This window comes from Taudactylus pleione, unplaced genomic scaffold (genome assembly GCF_031769625.1).
Source record: "Taudactylus pleione unplaced genomic scaffold, aTauple2 ptg001800l, whole genome shotgun sequence".
NCBI lineage: Eukaryota > Metazoa > Chordata > Amphibia > Anura > Myobatrachidae > Taudactylus > Taudactylus pleione.
In genome coordinates, this window is record NW_028286197.1 from 1,278,391 (window position 1) to 1,302,088 (window position 23,698).

General features: G+C 47.0%; 1 protein-coding gene across 7 annotated transcripts in view; it reads left to right on the forward strand.

The window, feature by feature from the left end:
* Nucleotides 1-23,698, forward strand: part of LOC148436343 (cadherin EGF LAG seven-pass G-type receptor 2-like) — a 383,494-nt gene that overhangs the window by 211,777 nt on the left and 148,019 nt on the right. For all 7 annotated transcript variants that reach the window (XM_088465025.1, XM_088465024.1, XM_088465023.1 and 4 more), the window contains exons 20-24: nucleotides 9,941-10,124; nucleotides 14,331-14,474; nucleotides 14,908-15,070; nucleotides 15,155-15,313; nucleotides 15,467-15,596. In XM_088465025.1, coding sequence (XP_088321151.1) covers nucleotides 9,941-10,124; nucleotides 14,331-14,474; nucleotides 14,908-15,070; nucleotides 15,155-15,313; nucleotides 15,467-15,596 — 780 coding nt within the window. The remainder of the gene's footprint in view (nucleotides 1-9,940; nucleotides 10,125-14,330; nucleotides 14,475-14,907; nucleotides 15,071-15,154; nucleotides 15,314-15,466; nucleotides 15,597-23,698) is intronic.

Consider the following 23,698-nt stretch of genomic DNA (forward strand, 5'->3'; position numbering starts at 1 on the left):
TCACCAGCCCAGGACACAGCAGATAGCACCAGTACCTCTCCCAGCCCTACACTACCCACCCTCCCTGTTCACTTTACACAGCCAGAGTGGAAATGGCGTCCGTCGCGTGGTCCCTTATATATTACTTTGATCATAGAGGTTAAAGCTCGCGAACCGCAAGATTTCCGGCTCTATGGTTTTGCCTCGGTTTCCAGAACCGAGTAAGGCGGGAACCTCCGAGCCTGCTTGGATTCGACTCTGATATGCTAAATTCGGGTGGCCTCGGTTCTCTGAGAACCGAACTCGCTCATTTCTACTCGTTACCATAGACTTATGAGAGGAATTGATTTTGTGATGAATGCAATGTGCTATTCCGGAACGCACATTGTGCCCGCTCGCAGTGCAAGTTTTACTTCGAACCCGAAAGAAGTGAGTGAAAACTTGAAGTGTTGTTGCGATGACCAGCATCACATTGTGCTAAATTGAATCGGCCCCTATGTGTGTAAATGAAATGTCACTTAATACACATAGATAATGGTATCTATAATATAGAAGAGCTGTAGAAGAGCTTGTGGTTAAGTCTAGCTTGGGAAAATCTACAAATGCTAGTACTTTAAATAGAATAACAAAGTCCTGACAAACAAGATGCTTATAATATAAATAGAAATAGCTAGAGCTACACTCTCTTGGGATACAATACTTGGGTAGAAAATAGACAAAGTTGTAATGCTATGCATAAAATATGTATTATATAATGTACCTAATGTCAGGCTAGTGCAGGCGCGCTAGAGATAGCACACTGCCCCCTCCGCTCCTCTGGTGGTAAAGTGTGCCCCTGCAACTATTAGAACATATTTCTCTGGCTGCCCACAGTCACTCATCCGCAGGGGCATCTTAAGAGAGGAGGGGGCCCGTGTGCACTCCATGTGCAGGGCCCACTCCTCTCTCCCCGGTGGCCGGCAGCCGACTGACGCGGCTAGCCAGCGTCCGTGGCGGCCATTTTTCCGGCGTTCTGTGCATGCACAGTAGACTCTGGGCACACTCTAGTGCCCGGAGTTTACTGCGCATGCGCAGAACACCGGAAAAATTGCCACAGCGGCCATTTTCCAGTGTTCTGAGCAGCGCATACATGCGACGTGGGACTACGGACAGGTAAGTCTAACATAACATGGGTGCAGTGTGTGCGGTGCGGGGCCCCCCTGAACCCGGGGGGCCCGTGTGCCCTGCACACACTGCACCTGTTATAGATATGCCACTGCTCACCAGCCTACTTCCACTGACCCACTCACCAATTCTCTCACTAAGGACGGGATGTACTAAGGGCAAAAATGCAGCACAACCCCCGAAAATTGTGTTTTATGGGGTTTTACCACATTCCCCATTTGTACATCGTCCCCCTATTGAAGCCTATGGGCTTCTTATTGGGACGCTCTTCCTTGGGAGGGACCCGGTCAGATCCCTCCCACCACGCCTCATGGCCTGCGTCCTTCTGCGCACGCATGTTAAACCCGGAATTCCCTCTGACCGGAGCCATTGCAAACGACAGCTCTTTTTGGGAGAGCTATCCTTTGCGATATTCTAGGTACATAGGGCCTGATTCAGAGCCGGACGCTATTTGTGGTCGGGTGGCTATTCAAATGAACCGTTCGCTCTTTGCGGTCTGTTCACGCCTCTATGTCTGAACGAGCAAACAAAAGTTGCGGTAGTTTTTTGAATAACTACGCCACCTGGCCGCTCGCATCATACGTCATGTCCGCTATTTATTAGATTAATCGAGTACATCGAACAGCGTATGAACTGCTCGCAATTCTTGTGGTTGGTTTTTCCTACCACAATCTTGCGAGCAGTTCTGACTATAAAATAACCCAGTGACGTGGTCAATGACGCTGCTGTATTAATTATGCACACCCATAAAACGCCCGTTTTGACCTTTAAGCACGCCTGTGTTCGGATGTCCACTCCCCGTTTTCAAGCACCTTCCCCTGTTACCGCCCACAAACGCCTCATCTTGTCACTCAAAATAGCAGGCATTCGCTATTTAGCGACCAAACGATTTTCGGCCGCACTGACTGGTTCGCGCATGTGTATTAAAATCCGTACGCATGCGCAGATGTGCGAACATTGCTCATAACGAACGAGCGGCCGCTTACGAGCGGCTCTGAATGAGGTCCATAGCGCGGTAATTAACCGAAAACAGGTGGGATGTACCACATCGTGGATGCAATGCTTAGTACATACCGCCCTAGGTCTGAACAGAGGCTTCTCCACAACAACGGGGATGGGAGTCACAATGGGGGACTTTTAATTCTGCATGTTAGGCAAAAACACATTTTAAAACAACACAATGTTGCAACATTAATAGCAGCAAAAATGTCTAAAAATAAATAAACTGGTTTAAGAATAATAATAAGGGGCTGTTGGGGATCCGCAATAGAGAGAAATCAATTATCGCTGTGCTGCACATGCTTATGAGTCGCACTGTGCACGCTCCAAGTTTCTTTGATGATGAAACCATTTGTGGGAGGTGGGTGGTGACAAAAATGCAGGTGTGACTCGACCATTTTCGGGAGATTAAATAGCTTTACCCCGCTGGTCTGTAAGTGCCATAACTTACACTATATTGTGACTGTGTTACACTGTTCTCATAAATTGCCTCATATCTGATGCAGTTTCAGTTTTCAGCCTCCTTATTTACTACTAGTACAGTATGTTAGAAGGAATACAGTGCATCTGAAAAGTATTCAGAACACGTCACTTTTTCCACATTTTATGTTACAGCATTACCCCAAAATGGAATAAATTCATTTTTGTCCTCAACATTCTACACAGAATACCCCATAATGACAACGTGTAAAAAGTTTTTTTGAGATTTTTGCAAATTTAATTATACAAAAAAAAACTAAGAAATCACATGTACATAAGTATTCACAGCCTTTGCTCAATACTTTGTTGATGCACCGTTGGCAGCAATTACAGTCTCAAGTCTTTTTGAATATGATGCTACAAGCTTGGCACACCTATCTTTGGACAGTTTCGCCCATGTTCATTCGGATTCAAGCTCTGGCTGGGCCACTCAAGGACATTCACAGAGTTGTCCTGAAGCCAATCCTTTGATATCTTGGCTGTGTGCTTAGGGTCGTTGTCCTGCTGAAAGATGAACTGTCGCCCCAGTCTGAGGTCAAGAGCGCTCTGGAGCAGGTTTTCATCCAGGATGTCTATGTACTTTGCTGCATTCATCTTTCCCTCTATCCTGACTAGTCTCCCAGTTCCTGCCGCTGAAAAACATCCCCACAGCATGATGATGCCACCACCATGCTTCATTGTAGAGATGGTATTTATTGGCCTGGTGATGAGCGATGCCTGGCTTCCTCCAAACATAATGCCTGGCATGCACTCCAAAGAGTTCAATCTTTGTCTCTCATGGTCTGAGAGTCCTTCAGGTGCATTTTGGTAAACTCCAGGCATGCTGGATGATGGAGGCCACTGTGCTCATTGGGACCTTCAAAGCAGCAGATATTTTTCTGTACCCTTCCCCAGATTTGTGTCTTGAGACAATCCTGTCTCGGAGGTCTACAGACAATTCCTTGGACTTCATGCTTGGTTTGTGCTCTGACATGCACTGTCAAGTGTGGGACCTTATATAGACAGGTGTATGCCTTTCAAAATTATGTCCAATCCACATGAATTTACCACAGGTGGACTCCAGTTAAGCTGTAGGAAAATCTCAAGGACGATCAGTGGAAACAGGATGCTCCTGAGCTCAATTTTGAGCTTCATGGCAAAGGCAGTGAATACTTATGTACATGTAATTTCTTATTGTTTTTTTTTTATTAAATTTGCAAAAATCTCAAAAAAACTTTGTACACATTGTCATTATGGGGTATTGTGTGTAGAATTTTGAGGACAAAAATGAATTATTCCATTTTGTAATAAGGCTGTAACATAACAAAATGTGGAAAAAATGAAGCATTGTGAATACTTTCCGGATGCACTGTATGCCTACATGATTCAGTGTCTCTCAGCCTTAATGATCGTAATTTTATTGCTGTTTGGAGTTTGAGTTGCAGAATTTTTAGATCATGTCTAAGCAGCCTTAATGGGACATGTGAAACCGTAAGGTTTTTTTGTCTATGGAAAATATATATATGTGGGTGTGTGTGTATATATATATATATACACACACCCACACACACGGAACAGATATATATATATATATATATATATATATATATATTAAAAAAATGTGTGTTCGATATATATTTGTGTATATATATATATATATATATATATATATATATATGTGGGTGTGTGTGTATATATATATATATTTACACACACACACGGAACAGATATATATATATATATTATAAAAATGTGTGTGTTCGATATATATTTGTGTATATATATATATATATATATATATATATATACACATAGTCCAGAAAGCTGCACTCACTGTTATAAAAACTACAATAGTGGGGTGCTCCATTATAGACATAAAAAAGTCCAGAAGTAGATAAAGTCCAAATGAATGGGATAGGCACTCACCAGTTAGTAGAAAAAAGTTTTAATCACTCACATGATGTAAGACAATAGTCGACGTTTCGGTCCAGGTAGACCTTTATCAAGACAAGAAATTCACCACCATGATTCAGCCACAGGTAACCCCAAGGATTACCTATGGCTGAATCATGGTGGTGAATTTCTATATATAGATAGATATCGCAGAGCCTCTGATTAGGGATGGCAACTGACCATTGTTGGTTTGCAAACCATTGATGGTCTGACTGAAAACAAGTGGTTTGCGATTGATAGTGGCAATCAATGTTGCACCATCGATGGCAACCCTCACTCGATGTTTAGGAAACCTCTTCAGTTGTGGTCTACACACATCTCTACCAATTGCTAAACAATTGATGGCTTCTAACGATGCTGATCAGGTGATGAAATTGAACTCCGTGGCTGTAACTGAGCTTGACAACTAAAGCATGCAGTTTCTTGGTATACTGTAGCAAAGGAATTATTGTATCGTAAATCGGACTTTCTCAGAGTTTAAAGCATTGAACTTGCCTCTCTCTCTTTCTGTGTTCTTTTAATTAATTGTACAGCTTACAGTAGGTGACAAGGCAGAGGGTAGTTCCAATTCCCTCTTTAACTCTTTCTCCTATCTCAGACACTAAGGCCCGTATTCAATTAGAGAAAAGAAACTGCGCTCTGATATTTATGTTGGGACATAGGAACAACACATTGATATGTTAAAGAATTTATTGCTTAAGATAATAATAATAACAAAAAACAAAAACACATGATAAACACAATAAATATGACAAATTAGTCAGCCTGCTAGAAGCTCATAAAGGTATGTAGCAAACAGGAAATTGACAACCATGCAAATATAGGAGTTGATCAGGCTCCCAGATCTATACACACTCTCCTGTGGTAGTGACTACACCATATACCTGTATAGGTTTGGGCTATATAATGCTGTAGCAAGTGAGTTTATTAAGGCACTAGTAAAGCCTGTAGCCACTGATTCCCAACAATGTATCAATGATGATATTAGTGGAACCCGTTGAAAAAATGCCAGTTTTATATCAAAGTCATAAATTATGTGGTCAGTCTCAAGCGTGGATAATGTGGCTGACCATATATTCCAGAAGTAAGCCTGTATATAGCACGTAGAAAAGTACCCTATTGTGCAATAGACAGTCACGCAAAATTCTGCTGGGTACTTAAATATTTGAGGCTGTCAATAAGTACCTGTAGATAGGGACCATGCCGTCCTTTACACAGAGGAGATTGGAACTGAGAATTGTCAGTGCAGTTCAGCAAGATGTGCTAAGTATTGATGTCCGACAGGTCTGCAAACCGCTTGTTTTTCTCTTGTTCGGCGTCAGCACCCGTCCCATGCTTACAGCCGCCGGGACCTCTGTCAGCAGCCACGTGACTCAGGTCCGTATCTGGAGTGGACACCGGAGGATGCTGATAGGGTAATGGTCTAGCGGTGGTTCAAATCTCACAGGAAAAAATTGCAGGCTAATTTTCAATGTAGCGGCACCTGGTTCCAAATGGGTAATTACAGCTTGAAAAAGGCTACAGTAGTAGCCGAAACGCGTTTCTGCTCTCCATATAAGCCACTGAAGCTATTACCCATTTGGAACCAGGTGCCGCTACATTGAAAATTAGCCTGCAATTTTTTCCTGTGAGATTTGAACCACCGCTAGACCATTACTCTATCAGCATCCTCCGGTGTCCACTCCAGATACGGACCTGAGTCACGTGGCTGCTGACAGAGGTCCCGGCGGCTGTAAGCACGGGATGGGCGCTGACGCCGAACAAGAGAAAAACAAGCGGTTTGCAGACCTGTCGGACATCAATACTTAGCACATCTTGCTGAACTGCACTGACAATTCTCAGTTCCAATCTCTTCTGTGTAAAGGACGGCATGGTCCCTATCTACAGGTACTTATTGACAGCCTCAAATATTTAAGTACCCAGCAGAATTTTGCGTGACTGTCTATTGCACAATAGGGTACTTTTCTACGCGCTATATACAGGCTTACTTCTGGAATATATGGTCAGCCACATTATCCATGCTTGAGACTGACCACATAATTTATGACTTTGATATAAAACTGGCATTTTTTCAACGGGTTCCACTAATATCATCATTGATACATTGTTGGGAATCAGTGGCTACAGGCTTTACTAGTGCCTTAATAAACTCACTTGCTACAGCATTATATAGCCCAAACCTATACAGGTATATTGTGTAGTCACTACCACAGGAGAGTGTGTATAGATCTGGGAGCCTGATCAACTCCTATATTTGCATGGTTGTCAATTTCCTGTTTGCTACATACCTTTATGAGCTTCTAGCAGGCTGACTAATTTGTCATATTTATTGTGTTTATCATGTGTTTTTGTTTTTTGTTATTATTATTATCTTAAGCAATAAATTCTTTTAACATATCAATGTGTTGTTCCTATGTCCCAACATAAATATCAGAGCGCAGTTTCTTTTCTCTATTGTATATGCTTGTGAGGTTGGCAATCACCTCTTTTAACACTGCTGCACTGATATTTGAATTACTGGCTCATTAGCGCTGAGGTGTTTCTTGTGAGTTCCGTATTCAATTAGGAAGCGAAAAGTCCGTGTTGGCGCGTGCCCGCTTTATCCCCGTATAATTTGGAGCCGGCGAAAACAGGAGCCTGCGGAAAGGTAAGTATCAGGAAAAGTAGGGGAATTTTTGGGAATTCATCCAGGGACCCCCCTAATTATGTCCAGACATGGGGGATCACTGTGGGTACCCCCGTTTAGACCTCCAGAATGTGTTCTGCATTTTTAAATAGCCGCGGCAGGTGTTTTTTTCCCGACATTGAAGAAGTGATGCAGAAGAGCACTTAGCTTTTTTTTTGTTTTTAAAAGTGGTCCCATCAAATTTGGGGTACATGAAAATGGGTACTAGCATATTTTTAAGTCCCTAAACTAATAAATAAAAAATTCAGCAAAAATGCACCTGCTGCTAATAGCCTATTCTAGACAACACCTGCCGCATACTTACAGAATACCCCTGAACCTATTTAGCAATTTTTAAACACTGTTGCCCATTTTTTTGTTTACCCCAAAACTAAAATAATTTTTTTGGGGCGTCCCTATTTTTTTTTTTTTTTTACTTTTTTCCACAAAGTTCGTTTTTAGGGGCTGCTCCCAGGGGTGCAGGCTATTTTTTTAAAGCCTGCACCCCTAAACCCCAATTCTGTTTTTGAACCTGCGAAAAGTCTTTGAAATTAAGGGCCTGATTCAGAGCCGGACGCTATTTGCGGACGGTCATTCTGAAAAAGGGGCCGGATATTTAAATTAAGCGCTCGCTCTATGCGGTCCATTGACGCCTCTATGTCTGAACGAACGAAACATGCGCTCGCTATTTTGAAAAAAACGCCCCCTGGCCGCTCGCATCATACGTCATCTCCGCTATTTATTAGATTAATCGAGTACATCGAACGGCGTATGAACTGCTCGCTATTCTTGTGGTAGCATTTTCCTACCGCAGTCATGCGAGCAGTTCAGGCTAAAAGATAACCAAGTGACATGGTTGATGACGCTGCTTTGTTAATTAGGCACACCCTTAAAACGCCCGTTTTGACCGTTTGGCACGCCTGCATTCGGATCTCCACTCCCCGTTTTCAAGCACCTTCCCCTGTTACCACCCACAAACCCCTCATCCTGTCACTCATTCGCTATTTTGCGAGCACACAAATTCCGACCGCACTGACTGGTTCGCGCATGCGTATTACAACCCATACGCATGCGCAGATGTGCGAACATCGCTCGGAGCGAACGAGCGGCCGCTTACGAGCGGCTCTGAATCAGGCCCAGAATGCGGGGATAATTGAAATAGGCGAAAATTATGTCATCGGCGATAAATTATTTCCGATACTGACTTTTCACAGCCTAATTGAATACACCCTAAGGGGTAAATTTACTAAGAATCAATATTGTTCGAGATGACAATCTCAGGTGATTTAATCATTACTTTCCATGTTGCAAATTTACTAATGCCCATCTCGGATGAGGTCTCGATTGATTTCGTTCAAATTGCCAACTCGACTTAAATCACCATCAGGCCATCTCGGAAGTACTTTTCACCTAAAATATACATTTCTCAAAATTACTAAGAATCGGGATGACAAGCTTGGGTGAGATTGGAGCAAACTCTCTGCCAAAATCACTTTTCCATCTCTCAACCTCCTGAGCTGCGAGTTTGGCAGAAACGTACACAAATTATTGTGATTTGTGTATGTTTCTGACTGTTAATAGTTAAAATAGGGTTAATTAAAAAAAAAAAAATGACGTAGGTTCCCCCCCAAAAGCCTAACCAGTCCCGGGCTTGTCAGCCAGTCCTGGTTCCTAAAATTACGGGGAACAAAACGAGTAGTGTTCCACCATAAATTAGGAACCAGCAACTTCTGCGACAGGGTCATGTCAACCACAAGTGTACGTGCAGCTCTGATGTTACCGATGTTTTCACATACGGCTGTGAGAAGAGGGTAAGGGGATGGTATACTGTAGTGCTGGGTGTCTGCATCTTGTGCTGCGACTGCAATGCGATTGCATTCATTAGCATATTTTCGCAGCAAGCGGGTGCGTGCGATCGCTTCCGTGCGAACGAACCTAAATCAGGCCCTAAGTTTGATAAAATGATGGGACCAATGGACACTGATTGGTTGTTCAGTATTCTGGGCCTGATTCAGACTCGGTCACAAGCGATGAGCGCTCGCAACCGGGTCGATGGTGGCCCAGAGCGCATGCGTACGACAGAGCCGGCTCCGTCGTGCGCATGCGCGAGACCCGGAGAGCGATGGGCAATCCATCGCTCCGGGTCTTATACCAAAGGGGGCGTGCTGTCACTGTTGAGTGACAGCACGCCCCCTTTGGTGGGCGGGCTGAGGGGGTGGCTGCCCAAACGGAGGCGTTCCCATGTGAACGCCTCCGTTTGGGGGCGGCCCCACTGACATCACGAGTTATGTCGGTGGGAGAGATTTCGGCTCTGTTAGAGCCGAAATCTCTCTGGGGCTTGCGGCAACGAGACCCTACCACAAGGGTCTCGTCGCAAGCCCGATGGTCAAGACCATCGCGACCATATTCCTGGCCACTCGTTATAGCGACCCACAGCTATGCGAGCGGCCAGGAGGCCGTTCTAAAAAAAAAATAGCCCGGCCCTGATTCAGAGCAAGCACTCTTTCAGAGCGTCCGGCTCTGAATCAGGGCCTCTGTTTGAATAACTGGACTTGCTGGTGTATGGAAAACTATAGCTTATACCAAGGTGTACAGTAATAATATAATAATTATTCCTTTATAACTTTGCTATAGGATTTTTTAGTCTTAATTCTGGAATGTTGCTTCTGTCTGCAATAAATCAACATTTATACTTCATAATTCATGTTTTTATTCTCTTAGATTGTGGTGAAAATTGGAAGTTATCTTCTGGATCTTGGCACTAAAGAACACTGGGACAAAATTCAAGTTTCTGAGGCTGGCACTGCCCTCCTACTGAAACACTATGAAACCTATGTGGGTAACCTGGCTCGGAACATGATGTACACCTACCTGAACCCCTTTACTATCAATACACCTAACATTGGTGAGTACATTGGTTCATATTTTTAACATACTGTGCTTATTGCCAAGTCTATGCACATTCCCTTTTCCAATATTATTTTTTTTTTAATTCAAAGAAGATAATTTTTCAGATTATTATAATCTTACAATATATTTTTTTCTAAAATAAATAATATATAATATTTACAGATTTGCATGCTTTGTACTTTTTCAGTATTAATTCAGTTAATTTATCACAATTAGTGCAACCCCAAAAATGTATTTAATGAAAAGATAGCACATATATGAAATGATGATGTTCCTATATGTCCTAGAAACAAATGTAGGATGTATTTATTAATTTAGTTTTTAATTTTAATTCCTATTTTTCCTTCAACAGATGGTGGGTTATATTTTTCTCCAGGATGGCAGGACACTGGAAAAAACTGACTGCTTCTGTTCTTTATCACTTCGATTTGCACTGCTTCTCCTCAGTTCTTTTTCCAGTGTCCTGTTGCAGTAATATGATTTTGCTTTTATTTCCTAATTTTGGCAAGTGTGGGACAGCCTCAACTTGTCCCCTGGAGCGGAACATCTCTGACTGTCAGGAATTTATGGTTAAAATGGAGGAAACTTTAACACTGGCATTTACAATCCTACCTATGAAAATTTAAAATTTTTGTATCATTATTTCTTTTTCCTCCACTAGGGGGCACAGGGATGACACTGGGGTATAGCCTGGAGAGGAGAATCTGGGCACCAACTAGTTAATTAAATTTACCCACAAGTCCAGGCATTATTATTTTATTTTAACCATCTGTGCTCAAGCCTAGATATCACCAAAACCAGGACTATTAGTGTGCCTTGAGGACCGAGGTTGGGAATCACTGTCCTAAGGCACCTGTTTTTAAGTGACAGAAGAAATCCGTAACAGAGTTCCCGTCCTCTGTGCAGCTAGAAGACCTCCTAGTGGAGACATGGACTTATCCTAGTAGGCACTTTTAGGTGTCCAAGTGCATTGCTACATTTTATCCTCTCCCAGCAGCAGATAGGGACAAGTAGGAGTCTCTGCCCCCAGTGGATGCCCACATTACCCGTCTTATTAGGTCATCCCTCCTCCATATTCCAAACACAACATCTTTTAAAGACCCTACGGATAGGAAATTGGAGAATTTCTTAAAATCCTTTTATGTTAATGCGAGTGCTCTGGCTCGCCAAACCTTTGCATTGGCTTGGGTGGCTAAAGCTGTTGGCCAACAGGCAGATGCATTAAAGTAGGGGCTTTCTTCTGGCAAGCACTGAGGTGACCTGGTCTTCTTGGTGGCGCATGTTAGAGAGGCAGCTTCTTATCTCTCCGAAGTGGCTATTGATTCAGGGTTTCTGACTACTAAAATTTCAGCTTCTGCAATTGCAGCCAGAAGAGTGTCTTGGCTGCACACCTGGAAGGCTGAAACAGAAGGCAAGAAGGCCATGGAAGCCCTTCCCTATTCGAGAGACATTCTGTTAGGTCTGGAATTGGACAAGATAGTGACCACGCTGGCATCCTCTAAATCTGCCTTCATACCATCAGTAACCAATCCAAGACCTAGGACTTCAGTCTCATGTTCCTTTCATCGGCAGGGCAAAGCTAGAGGTCAACCATTTCCCAGAGATCAGGATTCGTACTCTAAAAGCTCCAAACCTAGTAGTAAGTAACCTAGTTCCACTACACTCAGAGCTGCCAAACCAGCAGACAAGCCTGCTGCATGATGGGGTGGGCTTCCTCCCAAGGTACCTAGAGTTGGGAGGCCGGCTTCTTCATTTTTCGGCAGTGTGGATGCAGAAGACTACAGATGCTTGGGTCAAAGGTGTCGTGTACCAGGGCTACGCTCTCACTTTTTGACACCGTCTGCCTCCCATTTTTTTTCAATCTGACTTCCTATGCAGCCAGAAAAGGCAGAAGCTCTCGAGGAGTCTATTCACTCTCTCATGGCCTCAAGGGTCATTATTCCGTTTCCACCATCCCAAAGAGGGTTAGGCTTTTACGCCAATGGTTCAGAAGCCAGATGGCTCTTTGCAACCCATCCTCAATTTCAAACACCTCAACAAGTTCCTCCGGATTCCCAAATTTTGCATGGAGTTCCTTTGGTCCATCATTCTATCCTTGGAGTCAGGGGACTTTATGGCATCATTATGTATCCAGAATTCCTATTTGCATATCCCTATACGAGCCAATTTTCAACACTTCCTCCGGTTTGCTGTACAAACGAAAAATTATCAGTTTTGGGCGTTACCCTTTGGTCTGTTCATGGGCCAACGTGTGTTCACAAAGTCATGGCAGCACATCTTTGCCGCAGAGGTGTCAGAATCGTACCTTACCTGGACGATTTGCTGCTGTTTGCCCAATCCCTGACAGTACTCAGGGATCACATTCAACTGACAGTAGAGCTTCTACAGTCACAAGGATGGATAATCAATTGGTAGAAATCTACACTTACTCCATCCTAAGAGATGCACCACCTGGGAGCATTGTTGGATTCCAAAGTTCAAACGATCTTCCTCCCTTCAGCCAAGATCTTGACCTTACAAACCAGAATACGATCCTTTCTCAGCCAGCGTCGTGTGTCCATACACTCGTGCATGAAAATTCTGTGGTCATTGGTCTCAACGTTCAACATGGAGGAGCATGGTCAATTCCTCTCCTGGCCTCTTCAACAAATCATTCTAAAGCGATGGATCAAGTCTCGCCCAAACCTCAAGGCACAGACTCTCTTACAGGAGGTATGTCATTCTCTGCTGTGGTGGCATCAGAGTTCACATCTGGACAAGGTGCCGCCCCTTTTGGATCCAGGACTAACTCCTACTCACCATTGAAGCAGGCCTTTGGGGGTGGGGGGCAGTGACCTGCCACCTGACCTTTCAGGGCCATTGGATGCCTCAGGAGAGTCCAATTTCTATCAACATCCTGGGGCTTCGGGCTCTATACAAGGCTCTGTGTCAGGCACAGCACCTCCTTTAAGGCCGTCTGGCAAAGGTACAGTCGGACAGTGCAACTGCGGTGGCTTACATAAACCACCAGGGCTGCACACGCAGCCAAGGAGCCATGAGGTAGGTCTGTTGAACAATGTCTTGGGCAGATCACCATCTTCCAGCATTGTCCACAGTCTTCTTCCCAGGAATTCAAAACTGGGAAGCGGACTTCCTAAGCCGTCAGGACGTTCACACTGGTGAGTGGGCGCTGCATCCAGACATATTCCAAATGCTATTCTGCCATCTGAATCGGGCCCTAAGAGCAAAAGGATTTTCAAAGAGGATCATTTGGACCCTCTATCACCATGTGTGGCGTACATACTTTTCTTGATAATGCTGTACACTACGGATATTTTGTATCAATCCGTGCATATGAAAAAGAATAAACAAAGAACTAGATGTATTATCAGTCCTAATAAAATATAGAACACCCTTTGTGTGGGTTAGATCATACAATGGAAGTATGTATGGCGTTCATAAGAGGGGCTGGCCGACTACTGAACAGACCTTGGCCCGCTGGCTCCGCTTTACCATTCGCCACGCTTACTCAGTGGCGAACTTTCCCTTACCGGCCTTGATGATGGCCCCTTCCACTTGGTCAGTGGGGATCTCTTGGGCAGGGCATTATGGGGCTTTTGAGGAACAACTCTGTAAAGCTGCTACATGGTCGTCTGCTCATACTTTTATCTGTTTTTTTACCTTCGGACGCCGCTTTCGGGAGTTCTGTGCTCACTGCATCTAAGGAGCGTCCACGCCCATAGGTGACTGTTTTGGGACGTCCCAGTGTCATCCCTGTGCACCTAGTGGAGGAAAAAGAAAGGAGACTTATGTTCTTACCTGTAAAGTCCTTTTCTTCGACTCCATTAGGAGCACAGGGCGCCCACCCTGACAAACCTTTCAGCCGGGGAGTGATCAGCCAGACTGTACTATCCATGGTGTGTATGGTTCTGTATGTATGCCGGCCTTCTTTCTCTTCTCCTCTGCCTCGCTCCTGCCATGGGTTTCCAAACTAAAACTGAGGTCCAGTAGCTGGGGGTGGGATATAGAGGAAAGGAGCCTGGGCTTGTGGGTAATTTTGATCAACTAGTTGGTGCCCAGACCCTCCTCTCCAGGCTATACACCAGTGTCATCCTATGGGGTCGAAGAAAAAGACTTAACAGGAAAGAACATAAGTCTCCTTTTTCTTAGCAAATATGTTTTAAGGTCTATCACATAACCTGCCTGTTTCTTTTTTTAACAGTTGTCTCAGTGACAAAGTTGGATGAGGCAAACTTTGCTGGAGCAGTGTTGCCACGATATGAGACACTACATGGAGTAAAACCAAATGATCAGGAGACTGCAGTGATACTACCAATACCCAATTTCATGTCACACAATGTGAATGGTAAGGACTATATTAAAATTTGAAACCTCCTGTCAGTTATCATTCTGTATTTAGTGGGTCATTCAAAAGGACAATCTAAGGAAGCCACATAGCACACTGATTTTCATCATGTGTTCTATTGATTCTATGTATACTGTACATACAGCCATTTTTGGAAATTTGGAGTAATCCAGAGTATTTATTTTCTAAAAACTCTCACTTTAGTAAATATACCCCTATATGTATCCACAAAAATGTATATTTATATTTCTGTGTATTTGCAAAGATGTAATTTAAATACAATATAAAAAAATACAGTATATATACTGTCAACCTCCCTGCATATTGTTTTTTTCGTATGCAGTTGTGCAAAGAATATAAAGATCTTTTTTTTTGTGTGTGTGTGATTGTTTTTTCATTTATAACTTCTTATGTTACATGTTTTTCTTCTTAGATCACCTTTCTGTTAGGCCACATGATGAACCTTCAGATCAAAGTAGAAAGAAACGAGATAAGACCTGGCAGGAAGGTACACGTGCTGTGGTAACTGTCATAATATACCATAGTTTAGGAATTTTACTTCCTGAAAGGTGGGATCCTGACAAGAGGAGTCTAAGGTAAAACCAGTGCCAAATATTGCATGTCTCATCTAACACAACCTTTTTTATTTCAAATAAGTGTTACTTTTTTTTGGCTATTAGAATCCCTAAACGCCCTGTAATAAACTCCCCTGTGGTGAGTATTCATATTTATGGAACTGAAGGTGGTGCTTTGGATCAGCCAGTCACAGTGCAGTTCAAACTCCGAGAGACACAGGATCGATCAAAACCTATATGTGTGCATTGGAACCATTCCCTTCAGTAAGTAAAGCTGTATTTTGCTTGTGTGTGTTCCATTTTCTGTAAAGCTACCCAATGCTATTAATTCTCTTGCAATGTATCTTAGCTCTAGGCACAACCATCACTTTGTTTAATTTCATATATTTTTAAATGTATCTCCATTTTATATTTCAGGTTACCCATCACTGGGGGAGGCTGGTCAGCACGGGGCTGTGAGCTGGTCTTTCGGAATGAAACCCATATTAGCTGCCAGTGCCATCAGATGACCAGCTTTGCGGTCTTAATGGATATGTCTCGAAGAGAAGTGAGTGTTTGAACAAATTTGTAAACACTTTTTCTAATCAAAATTGTTCTCTCCGGTACGGTGTCCTTACATGTGCAGGACAATTTCTTTAAATTGTGAGCTACACTTACATTTAAGATAGTGATAATAGGGGGGTAACATTTTGCATTTACAATATGATGATAGAAGGACACCACCAGAGGAAGATTGGACATAATCTTCATTGGTAGATTTCCCAGTTGTATGAAGGCTTAGCGGGCTTCTGGGCTTGATATTTTTTTTATTTAACTTTTTAATTTTTACCAGGGAACATCAGTTAATCCCTGACATGATAGGTGTCTGGTTGCTGGCTCCTCCGCAGGGTCCAGCCACCTACTTCAAGACCACACAGATCAGCTCAGCAGTGATCCATCCCTCCTTTTACTCCCCTCTGACTCTTCAATACCCTCTCCAACCTCTAGCATCTGACAATCGGCAGGGAGAGGGGCACTCATCTGCCTCAGACAATCTAGCTTACTTGGCAGGCTAATGGGTATTTAATCACCAGCTCATTGTACCTCATTAGAGATTATGTTGATAAGGTAACTTTTGTATATACTTTGAATATACAATTAAGGGATCTCTGTAGTGCATCATATTAGCCCTTTGAACACACCAGTAGCATCATCAGCTCTATAACTGTTTCTACATCCATCACAACTGCATGGAAGAGTCAGTTATATACACAGCAATACGATAGGGCATGGACTCCACAAGCTCTCTGTCTCTGCAGTACTGTGTAGATAGTTTACACCATGCCTCCTGAATACTGGTCCAAAATTCCCTAATATTCACCAGTGGTGGAACCCTCCCATTGATTGAATGTTGAACTGCATCCCACATGGGTTCTATTGTGTTAAAATATGGCAAACAAGGGGGCCAACTCCTAATGCCAAACTCAAAGGAATGCTCCTTCAGCCATATTCTGGTGGCTATGGACCTGTGCTGTGATGCATTGTAATTCTGAAAGAACCCGCTTCTGTCTGAGTGAATGCATGACATGAGCCGCAAAGATGGGTACATAGGGTCCGCTGGACAGTAATGTCTGCTGATGTATCAGGGGTCCTAATGCGTGCCAGATGAAAACACACCCTACACCATAACACAGCCACTGCCAATCTGGACTGTGCCTTGTTGGCAGGGGCTGGCTAGCAACTTTTAACATGGGGGCAAATGCATGCAGGCGGCCCTGGCAGAGGAGTAGTGTGTAGCCAGGGTGCCCGAAGAACGTGCCTGCTACAGCGCCGCCCCCCCTCAAGTGTTTCAGGGAGGAGGCAGGTCCATATGGGATTAATGTAAGGTAAAAATAAAGATATGGGGCAGCCCCCTGTCGTAGTGCCCATATGCAGTGCCCCAGTGTGCCACAGGAGAGAACACCCTTATGCAGACCTCCAGTAGTGCCCCCAGCAGGGATCCCACTCCAATGCAGTGCCCCTTGTGCCCCCAGTAGTAAGCCCCTTATATAGTGCCCCCAGTAGTGGTCTCCCCTGTGCAGTGCCCCTTGTGCCCCCAGTAGTAAGCCCCTTATATAGTGCCCCCAATAGTGGTACCCCCTATGCAGTGCCCCTCATATAGTGCCCCCAGTAGCAGTCCACCCCCCATGCAGTGCCCCCAATAGTGGTAACCCTTATGCAATGCCCCTTAAATAGTGGCCCCAGTTGTAGTCTCCCCCCTATGCAGTACCCCCAGTATTGCCCTTTATATAGTGCCCCCAGCAGTGGTCCCTCGATGCAGTGCCCCCAGTGGTAGTCCTCTCCCCCTATGTAGTGCCCCTAGTAGTAGTCCCCTCCCCCCTATGCAGTGCCCCTAGTAGTAGTCCCCTCCCCTTGTAGTGCCCCTAGTAGTAGTCCCCCCCTTGTAGTGCCCCCAGTAGTAGTAGTACTCCCTTGTAGTGCCCCCAGTAGTAGCCCCCCCTTGTAGTGCCCCCAGTAGTAGTAGTCCCCCTCTTGTAGTGCCCCCAGTAGTAGTCCCCCCCTTGTAGTGCCCCCCTTGTAGTAGTCCCCCCCTTGTAGTGCATCCAGTAGTAGTAGTCCCCCCCTTGTAGTGCCCCCAGTAGTAGTAGCCCCCCCTTGTAGTTCCCCCAGTAGTAGTAGTCCCCCCCTTGTAGTGCCCCCAATAGTAGTAGTCCCCCCGTTGTAGTGCCCCCAGTAGTAGTAGTCCGTCCCCCTTGTAGTGCCCTCAGTAGTAGTCCCCCCCCTTGTAGTGTCCCCAGTAGTAGTAGTAGCCCCCACACCCTTGTAGTGCCCCCAGTAGTAGTAGTCCCGCCATTTGTAGTGCCCCCAGTTGTGGTCTCCTCATTGTAGTGCCAGACCCCCCCCCCAGTAGACAGACGTAATATAAAAAAACAAAATAAAAAAAACACCTGAATCCCCGCTCCCGCCGCCGCCATCTGCTCCTCCGTCTGTCCTCCCGGGCCGGGCCAGTCTGCATTATGGGAGAGACGTCATATGACGTTATGACGCCTCTCCCATTGCCCACTGCGGGAGCCGGAAGATGGAGCGGCTCCTGCAGTGGGCGCAGCAGCAGTCAGTGAGAGTCTGACAGACTCTCATTGACTGCTGCTTACAACAAACACACAGCTGCCGGAGCCGACGGCTGTGTGTTTATCACTTATGTAGCGCTGACCGAACTCCGTCCGGTCAGCGCTACACACGCGGTGCAGTCTGTGTCACAGTGACACAGACTGCTGCGGCCCGGGGGGCACATGGCACCCAGCCCCCCGGCCCAGCCCGCCACTGCTTGTTGGTATGTGGGATCTATTGACTTATGGGGTTTTGTTCCTCTTGTGTAGTCGTCTTTCTGCCCGAAATAGTTGTAGCCTCAATTCGTTGGACCAGGCTATAGGTTTCCAGTCATCTTGCGCCCAGTGGCATTGTTCATGAGCACAAGCGATTTGCAGAGCCTTGTGCCGTGATATCAACAATTGAACCGAGTGGGCTGTCGGCTCCTGTACACCATAGAAGAAAGGGATTGCTGCACTGTTAGAACAATGATGTTGCTTGTGGCCCCAGCATTACATTTGACTTTTATCTGAGGCAGTCTCAAACTGTTATCCCCCTATTCATCCAGTTCTCCTCTCTTCTTCTCCCTAATCCTCCATCTCCCCCTCTTCTCCCAGTTTCAACCTACTGTATTCTACCTCCTATTCCACCATCTTTCACGATTCCTCTCAACTACCCCTATTCCTCCAACCTCCCCCTATTCATCCCCCTATTCCTCCCATTTTCCCCTATTCCTTCAGTCTCCTGCTATTCATTCCCCTACTCCTCCCATCTTCCCCTACTCTTCCAGTATTCCCCTACTCCTCCAATATTCCCCTATACATCCGGTCTCCCCCTATATTACACCCTATTCCTGCCTTCTCCGCTTATTCATTCCCCTATTTTTTCATTTGCCTCTATTTTTTTCACCTATTCCTCCAGTCTGCCCCTACTCCTCTCGTATTACCCTAAACCTTCCATCTACCATTTCCTCCTGTTTCCCCTATTCATCCTATTCCTCACCCTCTGCCTTTTTACTTTGTATGGTTTTCTTGCCTCATTCTTGATTTCCTTCTCCTATCTCCCCCCAATCTTTTCGGTCCCCTTCTCCTTTCTTTCCTACATGTCCTTGAAGCTGCTCAGGGTAGTGAACATGTGTGCCACCACACCGTTGTAGCTGTGAGGAGGTAAGGAGGTGTGGTGGGCTGTTATGCTTAGATAAAGCAGAAGATCTGGTGACTGGGTCTGTGACCTCGACCGCTGACTCCAGACCATCCGGAGCCTCAGCTGGCGCTCAGCGGAGATCAGGTTTACTGGTAGGAGACTTCCGGCAGTACAGGCAGTGGGGGCTCCTGGTCTCCCGCACTTCCCACTAGACCACCAGGGTAGCTTTATGGGTCAGGGTGCTGCATATTAGCAGCAGCAGCAATTTTCCCTGGGGTCCAACCAGACAGAAGAATCAGACGCTCTTTTTTCCCCCCACGGCCAGCAAGCCCCAAGCAGGATCCTCCTCTCCAAGCGGCCATTGTCTCTCATAGCCTGCCTCAGCGTCGGAGAAACTGAGCTCTGGTCTTCTCTCATAGCCTTCTCCCAGCAGCTGTGTTAGACATATTGTTCCTTCCTGCTATATTGGCTGATTTGTTGAGCACCATTTGCCCACATTTCTTGCATTTAGTGGTCTGTGTGCTAACTACTGCTCCCAGTCTATTTATTATACATATACAAGCACTGTGAGACCCTTTTTCTACTTCAGGGTCCATAGGGTATCCACAGGATACCGTGGGGTATAGGTGTGACGTCAGTCATCGGGCACCTAGAGTTAAGTTTTCAGCCTCCCAGGATGCACTAGGGTCCCCCTCCTATACCTCGCCCCCGAGCCAAGGCACCTCAGTTTAATTTGGTGCCCGGCCGGAGTCGGGTGCACCTGTTGGAGTGGGGGCTAGAAGAGCCCCTGAAGCTTTCCTACATGCAGCTGTGGCTGCACATCTGGTTGTACAGCATGGACAGTCAGTCCTGACGTCCATGCTGTCTTCCCTACACCCCCGCCGGTACCAGAACGCCGGTACCGATCTGGGGATGCTGGTGAGTATCTGGGGTCACAGCTAGCGGTGACCCCAGATGTTCCGGACCATGGCCGGATTCAAGGGGGACAGCAAGGTAAGCAGCGGGGTCCCGCGGTGGGTCCCCGCTGTTACATGGTCCAGAGTCCCCAGGCAGGGGGCTCCCTGGGGACTGGCTGCAGAGTGGAGCCAGGTATGTAACCTGCGCTTCCACTACCCCCCTGGGACAGCGGACTGCAGCAGAGCGGTAGCGCTGTGGCGTCCCGGGGGTTAAATGCATGCCAGGGGAGCGCGCCTTCCCTGTCTCATAGCCGGCGCCTCCCCCGCTGCACACAGCCCTCTCTACACACTGCCGACTGGCCCTGTGGCAGCGCTCCTCCCCCAGGCCAGCCTCCTCTCTGCTCCTCGGCGGCCATCTTCCTGAACGCATGGTGAACGCTGCTGGAAGCACTGGACGGAAGCATCGTGGTCTGGGTCCCCCCGCATACCTCTCCTCCGCTGTGGTCAGGTCTGTGTATGCAGCGCTGTGTCCTACCAGGCCCTGTGTCTGCGTTAGGGTTAGTTAGTGTTAGTGCAGTGCTGGTTAGTGCAGGAATTGATTTTCTTTGCATTGTATGTGACTGTGCTAGCGCTGCTGCCTGTATCTTCTATTCTGACTGTCAGCTTTATTACTGTCCCTGTCCTTTCTGCTAAGCCCTTGCGGTGCGGTGCTGCAGGGTGGTCTCTCGCCTCTTTAAAATACAATTGGTGAGAGGGGTCACATACTTGGTACCATCATGTCTGAAAGTGATTTTCCTCTCCGGCTACAGTGTACTACGTGTAAAGTACCATTAGCGGAGGGGGAGGGTAGCGCGGAGGGCCTCTGCCGGCAGTGTTTGTCAATGGCGCGGCCTATTACGGTTACAGCACCGGTACAGGAGCCGCCCTGGGCTTGTTTCGCTCAGGCGCTTACGACCTTAGTGGGCCAGTTAGCTCCGCAGCCGCGTTTACACAGATGGGTTTGTCCCAGCAGTCAGTGGTGTCGTCACCCATGCAGGGTTTCCCAAGACAATTGGTGGTACCCCGCAGTCTCCCTATTTCCCCCCTCCCGGTTTCTCAGGAGCCGGCGTGGGTTAACTCCCTGACGAGTTCTGTACAGCACTTGTCGGATGTGTTGCAAGGGGAGTCTGTGATGCGGCCACATAAACGGCCGGTGGCGTCTCTGTCGGCTCCTTATGAGGATGACGAAGGGACGTCTGATGATGGGGAGATTCTGGGTCCTTACGATCAGGAACCTCTCCATACTAAGGACGCTGACGCTAGGTCCAAGGTATATATTCCTGGACTTATTCGGGCAGTCCGCACAGCCTTGGTGATTGAGGATGAAGTTCCCCCAGCGGCTTTTTAAGGATGTGAAGGGTGACGCCACAGTCTTTCCTCTGTCGGGTCAGTTAGTGGACCATTTAGAGGAGGCGTGGAAACAGCCTGGCAAGCAATACCAGCTGCAGAGACGCCTGGCGGTGACTTATCCGTTCGCGGATAATTATTTTGCTAAGTGGGAATCCCATCCACAGGTGGATTCTCACGTGACCCGTCTTGTCCGTAGTGCCACATTGCCGATGCCATCCATGTCCTCCCTTAAGGATGCTACGGACCGCAAGGTGGAGATCTGCCTGAAGTCTGCTTATTCCCTTGCGGTGGGGGGCAGCACGGACGGCTATGGCCATTTGCTGGGTTGCCAGAGCGATGGAGCGCTGGGCGGATTCATTAGAGGCGTCTTTTGATTCCGACTGTCCGGCCAATCAGGCGGAGTTGATTGGTAATCTCCGTGATTCGGCCACTTATATCAACGAGGCAGCCTTAGACATTAGTACCCTAGTGTCTCGAATTTCTTCAGCAGCGGTGGCTGCGGGTCGCACCTTGTGGTTGCGATATTGGAAGGCGGACGCTGATTCCAAAAAGGGTTTGGAGGCGTTGCCCTTTAACGGAGAAGTTCTCTTCGGTCTGGATCTGGACAAGATTGTGGCCACGCTGGCGGCAGCCAAATTGGCATGTCTCCCGTCGGCCGCTGCTCCTTCTGGTTCTGGACCATCGTCCTTTCGGTCTTATAGGGCCCAGGGCAGGCCCAAACCACAGTCTTTTCCTCGACAGGCTGGTCCTAAGAAATCGGCCAAGCTCCGGAAGCAGACATGGAGTACCAGACGTCCGGCCCCTAAGCCAGATAACAAGCCTGCGGCCTGACGGTCCGGGCCTCCCTTTGGGGGATCCCAAAGTGGGAGGCCGCCTGCTGCAGTTTGCCCGGTGTTGGTCGGTCACCACGACAGACGCTTGGGTTCTCGAGGTGGTCTCCCACGGGTAGGCCCTCTCTTTCCGGCACAGACCCCCGGCTCGATTCTTCACCATGGGTCTACCATCCGACCGGAACAAGGCCACGGAGCTGCGGAAGGTTTTGCACACTATGCTCCAGGCTGGAGTTATAGTGCCTGTTCCATTCTCCCAGAGGGGCCAGGGTTTCTATTCAAATCTTTTTTTGGTGCAGAAACCCAATGCGTCGTATCGTCCGATTCTAAACCTCAAAGCTCTCAACAAGTCTTTGCGGGTGCCGAAGTTTCGGATGGAGACCCTGCGGTCCATCATTCTGGCGCTGGAACCTGGGGACTACATGGTGTCATTGGACATACAGGACGCTTACCTGCATGTCCCTATTCTTTCGCGCCATCAACAGTTCCTCAGGTTTGCAATCCGCAGCGACCACTTCCAGTTTCGGGCGTTACCTTTTGGCCTGGCGACAGCACCACGTGTGTTCACCAAGGTGATGGCGGTCATGGCGGCTTCTCTGCGGCTGCAGGGAGTCCGCATGTTGCCGTACTTGGACGACCTTTTATTAGTGGCAGGATCTCCAGAGCTCCTTCTATGCCACTTGGACCTGACCATTGCGCTACTGCAACGGCACGGCTGGTTAATAAACTGGCAGAAGTCCACTCTAATCCCGTCTCGGCGGATTCTGCACCTCGGAGCCTTATTGGACTCGGGACAGCAAAGGATCTTCGTGACAGAGGAGAAGATCTCTGCTTTACAGTTGAGGGTGCGCAGTTGTCTGCACAGCCGCCGGGTGTCTCTACACTCGGCGATGAGGTTACTGGGCTCCATGGTGTCAGTGTTCGACTTGGTGGAATATGCCCAGTTTCACTCCAGACCTCTGCAGCACCTGATCCTGTCCAAGTGGAACGGGCTGCCTCAGTCTCTGAAGTCCCAGACGATTGTGCTCACCCCTGAGGTTCGCCTGTCCCTTGCCTGGTGGTTACAGACGACCCATCTCAGCAAGGGACGTCCGTTCTGGGTTCCAAATTGGGTCCTGTTGACAACGGATGCCAATCTTCGGGGCTGGGGAGCATTTTCGGGTCCACACTTGTTCCAGGGCAGGTGGACGCCGACAGAGGCGGAGCTTCCAATAAATATCTTGGAACTCCGTGCGGTCTTCAATGCTCTCCAGCAGGCTCATCGGGTTCTCCAGGGTCGCCCGGTGCAGGTCCAGTCGGACAACGCTACCACCGTGGCCTACATA